Genomic DNA, 21,248 nt, shown 5'->3' with positions numbered 1-21,248 from the left:
GGCATTCATCATATAACTGTTGGAGTTCACATTAAATCTCTTGGGTTTGTGTTAAAGCAAAGTGTTTGGGTTTCACATGAAATATTTTCTTTAAAATACGACAGAACTTCAACCAATCCAACTCCAACCCAATATTATGTGAGGACATGGAACCTGGTATTTATATATTTATAATTCTCTTATTTTAATGCAAACTGTTTTTAGCCACTACTGTTTTTTATTTTCTATTTAAGATGTAGATCACAGCATCATTTTTTTTTAAGCTGTGGCATTTTTGTATCTCATTTTAAAAGATTCAAACCAATTGAGTTTTAAGACGTGGTAATATTTTTTTTTTTTTCATTTATATATAGTCAACATTTCTGTAATAATTTGAGTGATTTGTTTTTAATATTGTGTGTTTTTTAATTCAGCCTCGTTTTAAATCAAAATGTAATAAACCTGAATGTGAGTTATTTAAACGTTTCCATTCCTTTCATCTGTATTCTTTTACTTTAACTGTTAAATACTTGTATACTTGAAAAAAAAAACCTAAAATTCCAAATGAGTTTGGTTGAACTAAATTTTCCTATCCAAAGTGCGTTAAAATTTTCGTTGCGAAGAAATTAGGAATAAAAATATTAAAGTTTGCAAAAATGTTTATTAGTAAATAAAATTATTTGTGGTGTTTAAAGAAATTCAAAGCAAACATGTAATACTAAAAATAAAAATTGTAAGAAATAAACTTTTAATAAAACAAAAAATTTATTTAATAAAAAAAAAAAAAAAATTAACTGCAAAAAAATAAAAACAGAAAATATGTGTAACTTAAACAGTTAAAAATTTTCAAATTGCCTATTCATATACTTAAACTAATACATACATATGTACATTGAGAAATTTATATGTATTATAGAAAACTATTACATTTACAAAAACAAAATTAGCATATGCGTACATATGTATAATAAATTTTAGTGTATTTTAAAAACAAATATTTACATATATTTTCTTGTAGTTAGGAGATTATATTACAAAGAAAAAAAAGTATATTAAAAAAAGTAATAAAATAAAAAAAAAGTTATTATAGTAATAAAAAATGTATTAAAAACAAATTATATTAACAACAAAATTATATAAAAACAAAATTATATAAAAGAAAATTATATAAAAAAATCTAATACACATAAACGCAAGATCCGTAACGATTTGCACATTTTAAAATTTATGATACTTAAATAAAAATTCATAAAAAAATTGATAAAAAAAATTTGTTAAAAAAAATGAAAATTCATAAAAAAAAAATATAAATCAAAAAAGCAGCAATGCGAAACAATTGATCAAATCAAATTTAAAACTTAAGTCAACCTTTAACCTCATAAGTGTCGCAGCAGCATTGTTGTTTGAATGTATTTACATTTATAGTTATACAATAGCATTAAAATCGATGTGTAATTATTAAAAAAAAAAGTTAAAAATTTAAAAGTCGCTATAAATAATGAAAACTATTAAAAATAAAAATTAACTGCAAAATAATTAGATACTGAAATTGACTTAAAAATGAAAATCATTAAAAAAAGTATAATCGCATAAGGTAACAATTAAATTACCCATAATTTATATTAAAATAAAGAAAAAAAAGAGGATAAAAAAATAAAGTTATAAGTACTCAAACAAAAGCATACCTTCATGCATACATAGATTCCTTGAAAGTTTTTAAAACAAAATCAAAAATAATTATACCTATGCATACGCAAATCATGAACTATAGCAAATAGAAACATACATAAATACTAAAATACAAATTAAAATTATATTATTGTTGTTCCACTACAAGGAAAAGAAAAAAGTGTGTATATTTGAATTTATAAAATTGCCTAAATAAAAATATTATGATAAAATAAAATATGCCGTGGATGATTTATTGCAGAAAAATATAAAGTAATTCCCTTCATTTGGTTATCACTAGACATCGGATTCTTATGCAGTGCATATTTTTGTTTAACATCACATGAAGTTCGCACCTAGGTAGAAACTCATCATAATAAAATATTCAATTTGCATAAAAATTCGATCTCTAGTTATCACTCTGTTTGTTTTGCTGCAGTGGGGGAAATTGTATTTATGCGGAAGGCGTTGTGTGGTCACAATTGATGGTATATCCTTTGAAACATTCACTGGCTGCGCTGGAGCGCCTCAGAGAAGTGTTTTAGGTCCGCTACTCTTAGTGCTTCACTCGCCAAAGGCATAAGCAAATGCTTCTAATTGGCTAATTTCCTGTTCTATGCTGACTGCTTCTGCTTTATTTCCAGTTAAAAATAACACAATCGACAGATGTTCATGCAAACTCGTTGTACCAGCCTTTCATAGTGCCTAAGTGTGGTGCTTCAACGCCACAAGTATGTAGAATAAGTCGTTCAATTATGCACTTCCGTCTCCATAATTCCATAATCCACGTTAAAAATCGTAACAATAATCGCACGAAAATTTTCACGAGTTAATTCCATATTTTGAGCGAGATGAATTTTTCAACTCACCAAAATAAAAAAAAAAACAAATACAACTCATAAGTGAAAACGTTATAAAGGGTTTTCCAATGACAGGTGTTATTTTGAATAGCCTGCTATTTCGGTAGATGTCACTTTTGAAGCTGTAATTTTTTGATATTTGACAAGTAGAAACTACGCCATTAATAAAAATGGAACGATACACGCGTAAACAACGCATTGAAATTATTAAAATTTACTATAAAAATGGTGAAAATTTGGCAGAGACGGTTCGTAAAACTCTAACATTTTTGGGTCATCTTGAAGCATCTTGTCAGACCGCAATAGAGAAATTGGTGAACAAATTCGAGCTGTTGGGACAAGTTAGTGATGTGAAGAATAAAACTCGTGCACGTCGCTCAAGAACAGCCGAAAATATTGCTGTTGTAGCCGAAAGTGTTGAAGAAAACCCAGGTTTGTCCATTCCTCGTCGTTCTATGGAATTAGGCATTCCACAAACGTCTTTACACCGTAGTTTGCATAAAGATTTAGGTCTTAAGGCTTATAATGTCCAGTTAACACAAGAACTCAAGCCGGCCGTTCATCCACAACGGCGTATCTTTGCTGATTGGATCCTTGAAATGCATGAAAATGATCCGGAATTCCATCGAAAAATCATCTCGAGTGATAAGGCCCATTTCCAACTCGGTGGCTTCGTCAAAAAGCAAAACTGTCGGATCTGGGGCTCAGAAAATCCAAGAGTTATTGTTGAAAAGCCTCTCTATCCTCAACGTGTGACTGTTTGGTGCGCTTTAGGGTCCGGTGGAGTCATTGGACCTTACTTTTTCCGAAATGAAGCTGGAACAACAGTTACGGTGAATGGATTGCGTAATCGAGAGATGATTAACGATTTTTTATGTCCGAAATTGGATGGTATTGATCTGGACAACGTTTACTTTCAACAAGACGGCGCACAGTGGTCCGGCGGCCGGACAAAATTCAATTTTTCAACATTTTTGAAATAAAAATTTGATAATGCAGATATTTTCTTAAATACTCAAGGCAGATTTCCTGAAAATATTACTTAATTTAAAAAATTTTTGATTATAGTTTTTTGACTTTAAACATGAAATTGTATGCAAATCGTACTTCATACAAGAGTTTCATTTTCATGTCTGCAAATAAATATTACCATTTGATTGTTAACCAAATATTGAAAAAAAAAGATAATTGAATATATTAACGGAAACAGTAATAATTCTCTTAAGTTGTGGTACAAAATCCAATTTTTTTTTTTTTTTTGAAATTTCAAAATTTTTCGAAATTGTTTTTTTTAAAGATCATTTTTTCGAGTGGTCCACACCGGTCCACTTGAAATCAACATGAGTGATGTAGCCACATATTTCAGCTATGATCTCAAACTGAAACCTGTTGCGCAAAGTTGCGCAAATTAAAAATAATGTAGCTTTTGTGCATTAGGCGGCCGCCGTAGCCGAATGGGTTGGTGCGTGATTACCATTCGGAATTCACAGAGAGAACGTTGGTTCGAATTTCGGTGAAAGCAAAATTAATAAAAACATTTTTCTGATAGCGGTCGCCCCTCGGCAGGCAATGGCAAACCTCCGAGTGTATTTCTGCCATGAAAAAGCTCTTCATAAATATATCTGCCGTTCGGAGTCGGCTTGAAACTGTAGGTCCCTCCATTAGTGGAACAACATCAAGACACACACCACAAATAGGAGGAGGAGCTCGGCCAAACACCCAAAAAGGGTGTACACGCCAATTATATATATATATATAGCTTTTGTGCATTTACCCACAGGCAAAACGTTACATATGGCTTATGCAATTTTGTGTAAAAGACAGAAAAAGACATCACAGACCCCATCAGCATTAAGAGACAACGAAAAAAAAAAATTTTTAATAAAAAAACAAAATTTTTTTTTAATATTATTACAATATTAATATGATATATGTATAATGTAATGTATAAAACACTATATACAATAAAATTATATATAATAATATAACATTTTTATCTGTCACTAGAGGAACGGGCATAAGCCGATTAGAATATTAACGAACATCTGAGAATTGCTTGTAATAATAAAATCAAAATGACGTATAGTTTTGAAAAAAAGGAGTTATTTATTTTTTTGCGTTCTTCAGAAAAAAAAGTTTTGAGTCAAAGAAGTTAGAATTACAAGATTACGTTCTTGAGAAGCTTCAATACCATGATGATGAACAAAATCGAAGAATCAATTCTAAAGGAAACCGATCCATCCACATTTCAGTTTGGCTTGTCCACTTTACATGCATGGATAAGATTTTTCGAATGTTTACTATACATATCATATCGATTAGAGTTCAAAAAATGGCAGGCTAGAAGTCTAGAAGAAAAAAATAGTTTAAAAAATAAAAAGACATCTGTCCAAGCAGCATTCAAAAGTCGAATGGGATTATTGGTGGATATTCCTAAAACGGGTGGTAGTGGAACGACAAATGATGGGAACACGGCTCGCAGGTTTTTTAATGATCTTGAAGTATCATCAGAAATTACTGGAATTGATATTCATTTAATCAAGCGGTTTGTCACTATTTTACAAACAATATCGTCTGGTCTTGATATTAATATTGAAGCATTTCAAAAATATGCTCTTGATTCTGCTAAACTATTTGTCCAACTATATAATTGGTATTACATGCCGGCTTCCGTGCACAAAATATTAATTCATGGGAGTTTAATTATTAAACATGCTTTGCTGCCTATTGGCCAACTCTCCGAAGAGGCTCAGGAAGCACGCAATAAGGATTTGAAAAATTTTAGACAAACCAATACACGAAAAATGTCGAGAACTGATACAATGACTGATTTATTAAATGCTTTGCTTTGTTCATCAGATGTAGTTATAATATCAAAAACTAAGGTTCCGAAAAACAAGCCAAAACCATTTTCAAAAAAGGTTCTTGCGCTTTTAAATTTGAAAAATGATCCAGCCTCAGAAAACAGCTCATCATAAACCGAGGATTCTGAATCATAAAAAAAAATTAAAAATGAAAAACAAAAAACAAAAAAACAACTAAATATCCAAAAAAAAACAAAAAAAAAATTTAAAAATTAAAAATAAAAAAAAATTAAAAATAAAAGAAAATTTAAAAATATAAAAAAAAAAAATTAAAAAAAAAATAAAAAATAAAAAAAATCTAAAAAACAAAAGAAAAAATGAGGAGAGAATAACCTTACCGTAAACCTCCACGTGGTACTCTCTGGGGTCGTGAAAAATGTAAAAATGAACTCACCAGCTAATTACAGAAGTAAAAATTTATTTATAGTATACAATGAATTTAAAATTTGCTAAAACTAAGGTCAGATTCGCCATCACTGATCCTTAAAATCCCTAAATATATATTTTCAGCTTAATTAAATGAGTTTTTGAATTTTGTCCGCCAACGCCTTCTGGTCGGACCACTGTGCGGCGCTACGTGCCATCTTTTTAATGAGTTAGTGCGTTGGTGGTTATATCCATAGCTGACTTCCAGTGAAAGCTTGGTGACATTCGGTTCAGTGGAAGTGAAGTTATTGCGTATAAAGTGTCAGTATGTTTGTGCCATCGGTACAAAAATGAATTTCAAACAAAGATATGGCTCCCTGTGTCTTCTACCTATTCGGAAAATTGCATTTGACCATGAAAATAAAACGTTTTGCGTCCGTAGAGGCCATCCAAAATGCTTGTACCGACATCCTGAAGGACATTTCGGTCAATGACCTCAAACACTCTTTCGAAAAGCTTTTAGATCGAGCAAAATAGTGTTTCGGGGCCAAAGTGGACTATTTTGAATAAATAAGCTCCAAGTTACCAGAACAAAGCTCCTGTCGTTTATATTTTAGCTCAGTCTTGTTTATGTTGGATTTCACCTTGTATAACCAATGTCTTTTCATCAAAATGTTCATAACAAAAATTTATATGGACAGGACAGGTATCAATGACGTGCTGAATATTTTCTGGGGCATTCAAGTTACAAACTGGACAAGCAGTAGAAGCTACTTGTTTAAAAGGCCTTGCATTTAGATTAAGAAGCCCCCCTCCCCCCTTGCACGAAATATCAAACTTATAGCTTAAGCAGACAAGTCGTCACTGAAATAGTTGATGTTTATAAGTGGTAAATCAGTACTCACATCGTGAGATGACATTTTTTTCGCTGAGTTTAAAAATACCGAGAATTCTTTGACAACGTTTTTCTATAAGCTGCGGAAAATATGCCCTCAAGGAAGCAGAAGAAACGACATTTAGAGGATTCATATTAAAAGTTTACGATAAATCTTTAGCAAGGATATGCAGAAGTCTGTCATTTGGCAGAGAAATACAGTGAAAAACACTACGGAAGCAGGTTGGTTTCAATGTGGATCATGTAATTCAGCGTGTTTGCAGACAAAAAGATCAGTTTTTTAATAAAAAAAAAAGTTCCTCTACTGGCTCATATTTCTCTACATCCAAAACCTATGAACAATAAAACATAATCGATCTTGAACATGTATCAAAGATTTTTAGTTTGTATACTTCAGCTGCCTAGTACACAAAAGTAAAATATGATTTACATACGACGACATTTAGGTTAGGTTGAAGCGGTTGTCCACTGTTGACACACTCAGGCTCATAGTCCATTGTGTTGCCGTGTGGGGAATTTGTCTTTATCTCTTTTAAAACCAGTGTGTACTTTGCAAATTTATGATTTCCACAGAACTAAGATCTTCCAATTCATTAAATAATTGTCTACCTAAAATCCTAAAATGGTAAATCTACGTTTGGATAGAGCAGGACAATGGCACAGAAGGTGCGGGATCGTTATGTGTTTACACACCCTGAGCGTGCCTGCCGATTAGGCAATGCCCCTTATAATTGAAATCAATGTGCTAAGACTTATTCTGTTCGTTTAGCACTGAGAGTCGGACACAATTGTCGGGCGATTCTGCAGTTGAGTTTGCTACGCCAATTTTTTAACGGTGTTCTTACAGTTTCCTCAAAACTAAGTAGCTTACAAGTCTTAAGAGTATACCTACGTCTTTGTCTGTGTACTCATCAGCAAACTTGGTGCCAAGTCTTGCTAATTTATTGGCCCTACTGTTCCTATCCTTTGGGTGAAATGACTCAGTCATCTAGTTAAAAGATATGCGGCAGTAATTCATGACTATCTTAGGGGTTGTCGGCTGCTTTGTGAAGGATTTTATCGCCGCCCGACTATTAGTGAAAATTGAGATATCATCTCCAGGAATCGCAACACACTGTGCCGGTGTCATGGCTTTTATTATTGCCATCAGATCAACCTGAAAAACTCTGTGGAAAGCTGCAAAAGATCCCCAGCTGTTTAGAATAGACAGCTACGCCCATCCTACTTTCGAGCTTTGAGCCATCTGTGTTTGCATGGATGAACTCGCCCTTTTTTACTTCACCTAGCTCCCATACATGAAGGAGGGGTTAAAACTCAAATTTTTTAACAAAACATTTTTTTAACCTCTTCTTTAATATTATAAATTTTTTTGTATTTGTATTTCTTAATGTTTTTTATTAAGCAAGTATCAACAAATAAGTATATTTTTTGTTTTTATTTATTAAACAATTTTTTTAAATCTCATTTGGCTATTACAAAACAGTATACACAAATACATGAATATAATTATGTATATGAACCAAATAAAAATGAGTGTATACATCGAGAACATAGCGTACATATTCACATATCACATTTGCATAAGGAATCAAAATATAATATATCCATAGTAAATATAGTCAATTCTCGCAGTATCAATAGACAATATTTTGAGATAATTTGCTTGCCCCGCCCCTCAATCACGACTCAACGCCAACTGTATAAGCGGTAGCACTTTAATCGATGACAGATCCGCCAGTATTGCCTCAATATTATCGAGTGATGAGACTTGCATGAGACTCTCTTTGCGGAAGCTCAAAATGATGATGGCAAAGAGTGAAAGAACTTCCAGGCTGTCGTAGCCGAGAATCTGGGAGACGGGATAGAAGGAGAGTATGCATTTTTATTTTTTAATTGTTTTCTGTTTTAGCGCATAAAATTAAAATACGAAAATTAAATATTTGGAGGCCACTAAAACAGCTTAAATCACTTATTAAAGGAAGAAAAAATATTTGTACGCACCAAATCCCATAGTATCAACAGCTGATCAGGTGGCAGGTGGCCACTGAAGGCACGCATGAGCCACTTGAAAACGATGCGGATGCTAAGTAAGAAGTAGAAGGATAAATATGTAAATACATGTAAAAATGTGTGGTATAATTTGATAAAATGAGTGAACTAATTGGAGGTGGTAAATATGTTATTAAAAAAAAGTGATTAGTTTTGCGCCATCTTATGTATGGTATGAAATGATAAGTACCCTGTGATCAGAAAGTACCGGAAAGTAGTAAATAAAGCAAAACAGAGTTAAATTTCAGGCAAATTTATTTTATCTTCTTCAAAATATGACCTCTCTGAAGCAACACACATGTGCCAACGTTTAACCCAGTCCTCCATGCACCCCTGGTAGGTCGACGAAGCGATGGCCTTCAGCTCCTTCGTACGAAGCGTTGACCTTCAGCTCCTTCGTCGCATTCTCTTTGATCTCCTCTATCGCTTCCACGTAGTGGTAACTTCAACTTGGGAAACAAAAAGAAGTCGCGCGGGACCATATCAGGTGAATGCGGTGCTTGCTCGATGGTATTTACTTGGTGTTTAGTCAAATAATTCAGCACAATTTGGGCTCGGTGCGATGGCGCGTTATCATCATGCAAAATCCAAGAATTGTTTGCCTACATTTCCGGTCGTTTGCGACATACAGAATCTGTCAAACGCTGCAAAACGGATAAATAGTGACTGATGTGTGTCTTACAGTCCTACCAAAAGTCCTAAGAAAAAAATATGGACCGGTTCCCATGTGCGCGGTTCGCTTAAATTAAACATTCACGGTACTTTTTGATCATAGGGTAAGACAAGGTATGGTGAAATCAGTTCGTAATACGAATATAAGTATACTTAGTCCTGCCATAAGTTCTGTTACAAGTTAAGGCCGTTATAGATATAAAATTATAACCCCTTTTTTTAATAAAGATAGGTTTATTTAATTATGTAATAGGACTATGAATAAGTTCGTGCGGTTTTTTTTCGAAATTTGAAACTTTATTGACGTAAAATGGTTACAAATTTAATATTCAAAGTATTGTCCATCGCTTACTACTACTTTTTCCCATCTTTCTGGCAATTCACGGATTCCCTTTGTGAAAAATTCGGTCGGTTTTGCCGCAATCCACGAATCGATCCATTTTTGACTTCATCGTAATTACGGAAGTGCTGGTCAGCCAGGCCATGTTGCATCGATCGGAAGAGATAGTAATCGGATGGCGCAAGGTCTGGACTATACGGCGGGTGGGGTAGGACATCCCATTTGAGCGTTTCTAAGTATGTTTTGACCACTTGTGCAACATGTGGCCGAGCATTGTCATGTTGCAAAATAACTTTGTCGTGTCTATCGGCGTATTGCGGCCGTTTTTCTCGCAGTGCTCGGCTCAAACGCATCAATTGTCGTCGGTAGACATCCCCCGTAATCGTTTCATTCGGTTTCAGTAGCTCATAATACACAACACCCAGCTGGTCCCACCAGATACACAGCATAACCTTCAGGCCATGAATATTCTGCGCCGACGTCGATGTTGAAGCTTGGCCAGGGTATCCATACGTTGCCCGACGTTTTGGATTGTCGTAATGGACCCACTTTTCATCGCCAGTCACAATTCGATGCAAAAAACCCTTTCTTTTGTGCCGTTGAAGCAGTTGTTCGCATGCCATAAAACGGCGTTCAACGTCTCTTGGCTTCAATTCATACTGCACCCAATGGCCTACCTTTCGGATCATTCCCATGGCTTTTAAACGTTTGGAAATGGTTGATTGATCAACTCCCAAAGTTTTTGCAACCTCTTCTTGCGTTTGAGCCGGATCTTGATCGAGCAATTCCTCCAATTCGGTATCCATGAACTTTGGCGGCGCACCCTCGCGTTCTTCGTCTTCCAAGCCAAAATCACCACTTTTAAAGCGTGCAAACCACTTCTGGCACGTTCGCTCAGCTAGAGCATGTTCACCATAAACTTCCACCAAGATACGATGACTTTCGGCTGCTTTTTTCTTCATATTAAAATAATGAAGAAGAATTCCCCGCAAAAACACATTATTTGGCACGAAATTCGACATTTTCAAGTGTGGTAAAAATATTGTTGTTTACGCTTCAAATAAAAAACTTATACTGACGTTTGTGCCTTACGACAGTAGCTCTCCAATGAATGTTTGGAAATGTGGATCGATGGAATAATAATCAAGTTACGCCATCTGTTGTAAAACCGCACGAACTTATTCATAGTCCTATTAAATATTAAAAACAAAAAAAATCATTGAAAATGGTAACCATTTGCTTTTACACAAGCCTTTAAACGATTAGGCCATTCACCTATTGCAGCACGCACGGTTTCCATTGATATTGACGTCGCTGCTCAAGCCAAACATTGTTTGAGACTCTCCAAATTTCTAGAGGTCTTCAACAGGCTATTTTCTGCAATGCCGACCACAAACTGTAGATCAATGAATTCAGATATGGACTTCAAGACGGCCAATCTTCTGCGGCTATGAACACAGGATTATTGTTTTTAAGCCACTGTTGGCTGATTTTTGCCTTATGGGCTGGAGCGAAATCTTGTTGGAAGATCTAATGCTCTCCATTGAAGATATTACTGCCCAACTGCTTCACCACGCCTTCTAAGACATCCTCCTGGTACACTTTTGCCCCGGTCTTAACCCCTTTTTCGCATAAATGATAAGTTGTAATGGCTTTACAAGACACTCCCACCACACCATTACGGCGGCTGGTTGGTGGCCACGCTGAACCCTTGAAACAATATTTTTGAAATTGTAGCATAGATTTTGTCGTTTTGCTTATTAAAAACTTCTTCAACAGTGAACATTTTCTCATCTGTGAAAATAATATTTTTATGGCCGTTGACCGCGTGCTATAGAAGAAGCTGCTTGCATCTGTCAAGTCTAATTTTCTTCCAGCGAGTTATCAAAAGATGACCAGTTGCGCGACGGCAAGCTTTCATGTTGAGATCATCTCCAAATAGTCCATGGATCGATACATTCATTTCCCTGGACATGACTTTCTGCTTTCTAAGGGGATTTCTGCGAATTCTTTCTCAAACGCCTTTTATGGCTGCACTGGTTCGAATCACGCAAGTACCACCACTTCTTTTTCTGTCTGCCACTTCAGACGATTGGGAAAAACGATGAAGCAAATCTCACTTACACTTTTACCCCACTTCTGTAATGTAATCATTGCGATTGAATCAATGCGATTGTCCTTAGCTCTCCACTCCATTGCTACCAAACGAAATTTGCCACGAAACTGAGTACAATTTATGAGTAGACAATACATACGAACAAAAGCTAAAATAACGGAACTTTGTGCATTGTAAAATTTGTCACAGAATTTATGGCTAAGTATCATACTTATACGTACAGGCGCGCAGCAAAAAAAAAAAAGTTGTCTTGAATGAAAACAAATAAAAGCCAAATGACAATGGATCCAATAAAGATATTTAGACTTTAGTATAATTACAATTTGATTTGCTTTGAACACTACTGGCAGCGCTGCTAAAATATAATGTAATATAAGGTGTCAGTAGTAAATACGTCAACAGGAACATAAGCAATTGATGAGGTGATTAGAGCATTGAGATGCGATGTGATACCATTAAGACGTGGTATGAAGTGCTGTGCTATAAAACAACGATGATGTCAGTTTACAGAAATGTGTTTCTTGAAAACGAAAACGAGAATACAAACAAATAAGTAGTGGTGTGAAATGCAATACATACAACAAACAAAATTTCTACATGCGATAAATGTACATGTAATAAGTAATATGGTGTGAAATGAAGAGGAGCAGGAGGAGGACGACCTCGGTCAAACACCCAACAAAGGATGTACTATAAGTGTCAATTATATATGTAGTATAGTGTGATATGAAGTTAGGTTATGCAAAACAGTGAAATGTTACACTGACGTGACGTGATGATATCACATCATCCCTATACGATGTGACGTGACGTGACGTGGTGCGATATGGCGTGAGGTGATGTGATATGATTATGAATATTGTCGTCAATCAATGAATCAATGAAATGGACTACTCTAGCGTCGCACAAGTAGATATGTATGTATAGCTGTATGTGAGCGCTTCGCTAGAGAGGTATTTTCCACTTATTCGCCCTAAGTATTTAAATATAATATTTGTAACTCGAAAAGTTAATGGCAATCCCATTATGAAACTTTCAGAGATTAATGAGTATAGTATATTATTAAAAAAATTGAAAAAAAAATCAGAGTGAATTATTTCTTCAGAAATGATCAAAAATTGTTTTTCCTAAATTAAAAAATAATAATTTTTCTCGAAAAAGTTAAATAAAAAAATTCAAAATGTTTATTCTAAAAAATAAGAAGAATTTTTTTTTTTTAATTTTTGGAAAAAAATCCTCTGGGGACAAAAATTAGGTTGTTTTCTAATTTTTAATTGTTGGCCATTTTTGAAAAACTATCTCAATCGATTTTTTTTAATTTTTTTTTAATTTTTTTGATAATAGTTTCTCCAAAATTTTACTAAAAAAAATTTTTTTTTAACATTTTATCTTAAAAATAATTTTGGAAAAAAAATTAGGTTTTTTTTAATTTTTGGAAAAAAAATTGTTGGCTATTTTTGAAAAACTATCTCGGTCGAATTGTTTTTTTTAATTTTTTTATTAATAGTATCAAAAAAAATGTTTTTTCGAAAATTAAAAAAAAAAAATAATTTTTCAGAAATAAATTTCTGAAACAAAAAAATTTTTTTTAACATTTTATCTTAAAAAATAAAAAAAAATGTTTATCCTAAAAAATAAAAAGAAATTGTTATTTTTTCCTCTTTTTTAATTTTTGGAAAAAACTCCTTTTTGGAAAAAACTACAATAATTTTTTTTTAATTTGTGGAAAAAAATTGTTGGCTATTTTTGAAAAACTATCTCAGTCGAAGTTTTTTAAAACTTTTTTTAATAACAGTATCAAAAAAATTGTTTTCCCAAAATAAGAAAAAAAAAATTATTTTTCTGAAAAAAAAAATTGAGCCAAATTTTTTTTCTGAATTTTTTTTTTAACATTTTATATTAAAAAATAAAAAACATGTATCCTAAAAAATAAAAAAAATGTCTATAAATTGTTATTTTTGCCTTTTTTTATTTTTGGAAAAAACTCCTTTTTGGAAAAAAATTAAGTTTTTTTTTAATTTTTGGAAAAAAATTGTTGGGCATTTTTGAAAAACTATCTCACTCGAATTTTTTTCAATTTTTTTAATAATAGTATCAAAAAAATTGTTTTTCCAAAACTAAAAAAAAATTAATTTTTCTGAAAAAAAAAAAAATGTTTAAACATTTTTTCTTAAAAAATAAAAAAAAATGCATCCTAATAAATAAAAAGAAAGTTTTATACAAAAAATTAAAAGAAATTGTTTTTTTTTTTAATTTTTGGAAAAAAATTAAGTTTTTTTCTTAATTTTTGGAAGAAATAAATAGTTGGCCATTTTTGAAAAACTATCTCTCTCGAATTTTTTCTTATATTTTTAATTATAGTCTATTTTGAATGGCTTGTAAATAAAGAATGAATTGACAGATTGAAATGGAACTTCAGACGCGTTCATATGAAGAGTGAACCAACATGACAAAAAAAAAAATTAGGCTATTAGCAACACCCTCTCTTATCGAACCGCAAAACTTATTGAACAATCTAGTAATAAGTTGAAAAAAACTGGTTTAACCAAAAGATTCTTACGGTTGTATTTGTAGTTCACGGAAGTGTGACCACAGCTGCGGCTCGTGTGCTTGCAAAAGCTTCTCGTACAATAGACACAAACTGACAATACCCTGGATAAAGTGGTTTCTTCAGTGATTAAGGCCATCTTCTCATATATTTCCTACTCACCTGAGGATGTGTGTTTATTGTGGTCAATCGATGGCAGTAGCGTATATAGAAAGCGCGAAATGTGAAGTACAAATTTATAGAAGAATCGTATAAATAACAAAATGGTGCCGCTAAAAACCAGTAAAGCAGAAAGCATCGCACAGATTGATAATTGATTGATTCCAATCGCACTTACCAAACATGCAAATACCGTGGAAGGGTACTACACCTGAAGGTGGACCATCATAATATCTGCCCTTCACTGGATATTTCTCAAACTGAATTTGACTGGCGATTTCTGTGTCACGTGAAAAGCACAGCATTATCTGATAGAGTACATCTTCGAAAACAAAATATTGATCGTCATTGGAGGATGTCAATTGAATGTCTTTGAAGATCAGTTTATCTACAATGTGATCGGTGGTCAAAACTTTGTTACGCAAATGCGCCCAATGTTCACATTCCTAAAGTACAAAGAAAAGAGAATTTAATGAAGTGATATGGCATAACGAAAACTGTTTGAAACGAATGCAATTCCGCAAAGTTCAATGAGTCTCATTGATCGCAAATGATATCCAATTTCACAAGATCAGTTTCGCTATTAATGTACGAACGCTTGGACCATCCCCACTTCCTTTTCGACCAACCTGCCCGTTCATGTAACTGCCATACGATAGTACAAAGGACCATAATTCACCACGAAACGGTGGCGGCGTCCTTCCCTTCTTCAGGAAATGCTGGCATAGTGGCGCTTGCTTGGTTTCCAGTATACGTTTGCATTGTGTGGGCAAGTCTAAGATATTTGTTGTGCTATCCTTACGAGAGAGCTCAGCGAATAGGAGACGCTTTGATATTGAGAAAATTAATTTTTTTACATATTTTTAAATAGTCTTTAAAAACGAATATGTTACCTTACCAATTCGAAGAGTTTCTTCACCGGCAATTCAATATGCGAAAACTCCCAATTGGGTACTTGCCTATGGAAGAAAGTAGTACAAATATTAGAGTGTGGGACAGAATGCTCGGTATTGGGAAAAAGATTTACACAAATTCAGTATCCGCCGCCGGCTTTTGTGGTCCCTTGAGCGACAACAAGACATCTAAGAGGTCCTTGGGCGCATAGACGGGACGGTAGTTTGAAAGATCTATTAATTAGATAGAAGAATTATGACTATTTGTTAAAAGAGTTCTCTGCAACAGAAAAAATATTTAAAATAATCTTATAAATTCTATATATGCTGAAGTACTTCAGCTGGTTTCAGCTCCAATCGATGCAATGTCTTTCTATAGAGCGTTCTAACTTAGTGCTACAAAACGTTTAGTGTCTCTTTTAGATAACTGAACAAAAGTTTGGACTAAGTAGGCAATTGAGTGCTAAAGTCCTTTCTCGATGAACAAAACTAACACTTTAAAAGGCTCTCATAATGCTCGTCCGAACGTATGGCGCAGAAGCTTGGAATGTTTGAGGGAAAGATTCTGAGGAAGATTTTAGGACCTTTACATGTTTGCGATGCTTTACGACGACATAGGCATAAAGCAGCGAATAAAGATCCAGCGGCTTCGTTGGCTGAGCTATGCCGTCCGTCTATTCGATGCGGTACCAGCTGGTGGTGGCAGAGGAAGAGAAAGACCTCCTCTGCGTTGAAAAGATCAGGTGGAGAAGGACTTGGCTTCACTTGGTGTGTCCAGCTGGCGCCGGTTAGCACGAGAAAGAAACGACTGATGAGCTTTGTTAAGCTCGACCAAAATCGCGTAAGTGGTTTTGACGATAGTAAAGAAGAAAAGCCATCGATGCCGTTTTTATATACAGAAAAATTGCCAGGTATTTCGATTCCATGAAAAGGCTTAGCATATTAAGATACCTTCTGCATGCTGCAAAATTATCGAGGCTAAACTCTATGGTTTTTCGCAGAGATACCACGATGATTTCCATGCTACTTGATTTATTTTACGATGGTTCATTCCATTCTATCGCCTTTCGTACCACTTTTGAACGACTCTAAAACACCTAACAGAAATATAAGCGCATACAATTCGCGTGCAAGAAAATTGTGTTGTAGCTTCTTCAGGGTTTCTATGTCCGTCCATTTCTAGCGAATAGCCAGAGAAGTATGGGTATATAATTAGCGCGTACATCCTTTGCTGAGTTTTTTGCCGAGCACCTCTTCCAATCTGCAGTTTCGTTCGTTTTGAAGTTGTTCCAAAAGCGGAGAGACATACTGTTTTATGCCGCCTCCAAAATTTCGGCGAGTCCTTGTCATAATCTGCCAAACGCTGATAAAATTAACTTTCTATTGTTTGATGTCTCACGGCCGTAGTGGATTTCGAGCCCGGGCCCTACATAATAATAGTCACGTACAAACCCATTCGGGTATTGCGGACATACAAGTATACAATCATCATCATCATCATCATTTGCCACTACAGCTCTGTGTGAGCTTTGGTTTGCTGCACAAAATATACCCATTTGACCCGATCCTTGGCTGATTCCTTCCAGTTGTTGACCTTGAGTCTACTCATGTCGTCTTCTAGCTCGTCAATCCATCTGGATCTTGGTCTGCCTCTTGCTTTCGTTGCTAATGTTTTATCGTTATTTATTTTTCGCTGAGCTCTCGTGGGATCCATTCTCATGGTATGACCTCTTCATATTAGTCTTTGAGCTTTGATGAACCGTAGAACATTTTTTCCTCTTTTACTTGTAAGTTGGTCCAGTTCATCCATCTAATACGACATTCGCCGTTGTCATTGGCTGCACCGAAGATTTGCCTCAACATTTTTCTTTCAAATACCTGGAATTTGTTGTGGTCTTTTTCACTTATTGTCCACGACTTCGATCCGTAGCAAACAATTGATTTATACAGCGTAATTTTGCCAGGTCTATTTAACAGCTTTGATTTAAAAAAATTGATAAGTGAGTAGAATGATTTATATGCTGCTTGTATTCTCTCGTCGATTGTCTTGCTCATTGTATTGTTGTGGCTTAGTTTAAACCCCAAATACGTGAAAGCTTTCACCGCTTCAAATTCATCTCATTTTTCATCTAACCATCTCATTTTTTCTGGACATAGAGATATGTTTTGTTTTTTCCTCGTTAATTTTCAATCCAAGTATACAATACAATATACAATATGTATATTATGGAGGACTCCTGATTATGCCATCTTCGTTTCATTCGGAGCTGAGAAACACAAAGTGCGAAAAGTCCATCACGATGTTCTACATGCAGCTTCTGTTCTTTCGCTCGCCGCTGTTTAATCAGTTTAAAAACCTCTGGCATGAGTACAATAGACCTATGCTGGGCCGAATACCTCAAGAGAGAAGTAAGTAGCGTCAATAACCGTGAAATACATAGTCCTAATACTAGTCCGGTTCTTATAACAAATCTAGATGATGCCTTCTTAACCCTCCGTTGGGCACCCGGCTCTGGCCAGACTTGATCGGCTTTGGACGTAAATTTAACATATTTCTATTATAGGTAACGACTTGAGCTTCCAGGTAGCTTCCTAAAATTTAATTTTCTATCGATTTATGGATATAACCTTTTGAAAAGGATCCTCGAACAGGACGAAAAAAGACTAGGGCCGGCTGACCAACCAAAGGTTTTAAAAAAGGTGTCCAACGGAAGGTTAAAAGTACATGCCCATAATGACCAGTACTCTATATAATACATAAACTTCTCCCCTCAGTACATTTTCTCCACTTCCTCACTTACCAATATTGTAATTGCTCAACTCATCCCATTTGCTAATCAACTCATCGCGATCCAATACTGTGCGTGGTTGTCCTTGCAGCGGCATACTCAGTTCAGCACACATTGCATTCAAACTTTTGCGCACCCGTCGATCCCATTGCACAGCGGAGCGTCGCAGATATCCCAAGGGATCGGTACTTTGCGGTATCTTCTCTTGTGACTTCTGCTCCGTACCTAAAGTGTTACGCACCAAATGGAATACTATGTTGCGAATTTCGGTTTCGAGGCCCGTCGATTTGATGGCATCCTCCAGTGTGTTACGTAGATCTTTCTTATCAACGCCTGGACTGCAGGCGAGTTTCTAATCGAGAGAGAGAGACAGAAAAGTTTATAATTTAAAATTACCACACAAAAATCATCAAAGTGGTCAGCTAAACATTTACATAATATTCGGATTTCGCTCACTTATTTCTCACCTGCACTTGTTTGAAAATTTCGTCGTAGTTTTTCATTGACTTTATGGCGTTGGCGAGTTTTTGTGCCGTGTGGTGTATGCTGGCATCGCGCAATTCTTCCATTTCCGCAGAATTATCAATTTTTTCACAGTTAATCAGTTAATTTTAAATTTCAAATTTTTAAAAGTCACAAAATACCAAATCTTTATAAATGTTTGCAATCAAAACGAGATCACATTCAATTTTGTTTGTAATATTTTTTGATATCCTTTTCTAATCGAATATTTATAATGCATCTGGTTGTTGCCCATTTACTAGCTTTTGACGTCAGTTATCTGCTGTTTATTGAAATTTTATTGTTTGTTATTTAACAGTTTTCTCTTTTGATTTTCTGACAGTGGCAGGCGTCTATCGAACAAATATAAATTGCGATGGCAACCGATAGTGTTGGTAGTGGTTCGCATTTCTTTTGATTTTGTGTAGCGACGCTATCGATAGCTGATACACATGATTCAATAATAAAAAGTTGTGTAAAGTTTGATAACTGATTTTGTATGCTACTTAATCCATAATTTGGAAGTAAGGGAAATGAGTCATAAGTTTACGCTCTCTCTGAAAAGGCAGTAAAAATTGAAAAAAGGTAAGCCATAGAATAATTTTATTTCCTTTTATGAATGGAACTTAATTGTTTATATTTTTAGCTTAACCATTTCATTATCACACATACTTATATATCATAAAATGACATGTTTATACACACATACATTACCGAGTTCTTTATAAACAGGGTCCAGCACTCGATTGGTTACACAATTAAAAAGGCCATAAACTTAGTTTGGAAAATTTCTTTTATTCAATTCAAAGTAAAAAATGTGTGAAAATACAAAATTAAGAATCAATTAACTTTTGCTCGATATGACCAGCTTTTGCCTTTACTATGGCCTTGAGACGTTCCAGAAACGAATCACAAGCTGCCCGAATGTGACTTGCAGGTATTTTGGCCCACTCGCCAACAATGGTTTTTTTAGCACCTCGAGACTGGTGAACCTTTTATTGCGGACGTCGCTCTCCAAAATAGCCTAAAGAGAATAATCCATCTGATTTGCATCTGGTGAATTTGAGATCCATTGTGTGGACATTATGAAGTTCGGAACGTAGTTTTTTAGCCATTCTTGGTTCACTCGTACTTTTATTTGCAAAGCTTTAATTTAGTAGGTAGGCAGGTGAAATGGTTAAAGGGCCAGTCTGGCACTCCTCACGTAGCACTGAAGCGCCGTTTTGATAAGATTATGAGACCTTTAACAGGCAGATATCTACAGCCAGCCAGAGCTGTTGATGTAATAGAGAAGATTAATGGGATTTAGGTTAGCGCACTGCCCCAAGCTGTCGAAGAGAGGAGCACCCAGTGACCTTAATAGTCTTGATGCCAAACTCGGACATTTACAGAGAAAATGCTCAACAGTCTCCTTCTCTTAAAGGTCCCCACAGGGGGTTAAATGGTAGCCCTAGCTTTTCCGCGTGTGTGCCGATCGTCCAGTGATCGGTGAATACAGCTACGAGTTTGGAAATTGAATGGCGAGGAGTCCAAATGACTTATAGTTTCATTTTTTATCCATGGTCTTATGGCATTAAGTGTTTAACGGTTAAATAAACGTTTAGAGAATTTCAAACCACAACCAACTATTTTTTAACGGAGTAAAAACTCATAATATGACTTATGCAGTACCTTATACGTTAAATTTTTAGCCATTCAAAGTTTATGACATGTCACAATACCTCACTTACGAAACCCTTGTGAGTACTTCAAACCACTACTACGCCTCAAGAAATTCGCTTCGATGTTTTGTTGTGAAAATTTCAGGGTGAGTAATCCTACATAGAAATGTGAAAATTTGAATTTTTGGTTGTTGAAAAATTTTGAATATAAAAAAAAGAAAAAAAAACTTTTTGCTTACTTCCTTAAAACCATTTCTTTTTTTAAATTATGAAAACATTAATCAAGACTCTGTTGATTAAAAAAAAATATGGAATTTAATCATAGAAGAAATTATATTTAAAACTTATCAGTCTAAATGTCCAATATGAAAAAATTTTGTATGGAGCAAACAAATGATATGTTGTTGAGTTTTGAATACTGAGGATGAAACCTCGACTCATAGCATCCCTAACCTTCGGAAGACACACCTATTTTTTTACGTAAACGACACGCTGGGGTATGTTTCAACCCATTTCATAAACTTGTTTTCACAAACAGAGTTAAACTCTTTATTTATACCTTTCTAGGTATTTGCGTTTTAAACAAAAATATATCGGAAAACTATCTGCACTTCAGAAAACTATAAAAACTAAAAATAAAGTGAAGGATTTTCCAATAACAGGTGTTATAATGAGCTATCGAGGGATGATTAACTATTTTTATTGGATGGTATTGATCTGGGCAACGTTTATTTTCAACAAGACGGCGCTAAGTGCCACACAAGCAACGAAACCATTGATCTTTTACGGGAAAAGTTTCCGGACCGTGTTATCTCTCGAAGAGGTGATCACAATTGGCCACCGAGATCTTGTGATTTAACACCTTGTGACTTTTTTCTTTGGATCGAC

General features: G+C 34.6%; 1 protein-coding gene across 1 annotated transcript; it reads right to left on the bottom strand.

Moving 5' to 3' along the window:
• Positions 1 to 8,105: 8,105 nt before the first annotated feature.
• LOC129247739 (TBC1 domain family member 19) lies at positions 8,106 to 19,125 on the bottom strand. Its single transcript, XM_054887017.1, has 10 exons — positions 18,666 to 19,125; positions 18,211 to 18,550; positions 15,544 to 15,643; positions 15,415 to 15,475; positions 15,146 to 15,343; positions 14,695 to 14,962; positions 14,520 to 14,629; positions 14,370 to 14,461; positions 8,634 to 8,715; positions 8,106 to 8,481 (listed from the first exon to the last, which is right to left on the bottom strand). Exons 1-10 carry the CDS (start codon positions 18,765 to 18,767, stop codon positions 8,308 to 8,310), a joined length of 1,527 nt encoding a protein of 508 aa, XP_054742992.1. The 5' UTR covers positions 18,768 to 19,125; the 3' UTR covers positions 8,106 to 8,307.
• Between the last annotated feature and the right edge of the window lie 2,123 nt (positions 19,126 to 21,248).

This window comes from Anastrepha obliqua, chromosome 5, assembly GCF_027943255.1.
Source record: "Anastrepha obliqua isolate idAnaObli1 chromosome 5, idAnaObli1_1.0, whole genome shotgun sequence".
Lineage (NCBI taxonomy): Eukaryota > Metazoa > Arthropoda > Insecta > Diptera > Tephritidae > Anastrepha > Anastrepha obliqua.
This window is presented reverse-complemented; position numbering and strand designations above follow the sequence as displayed.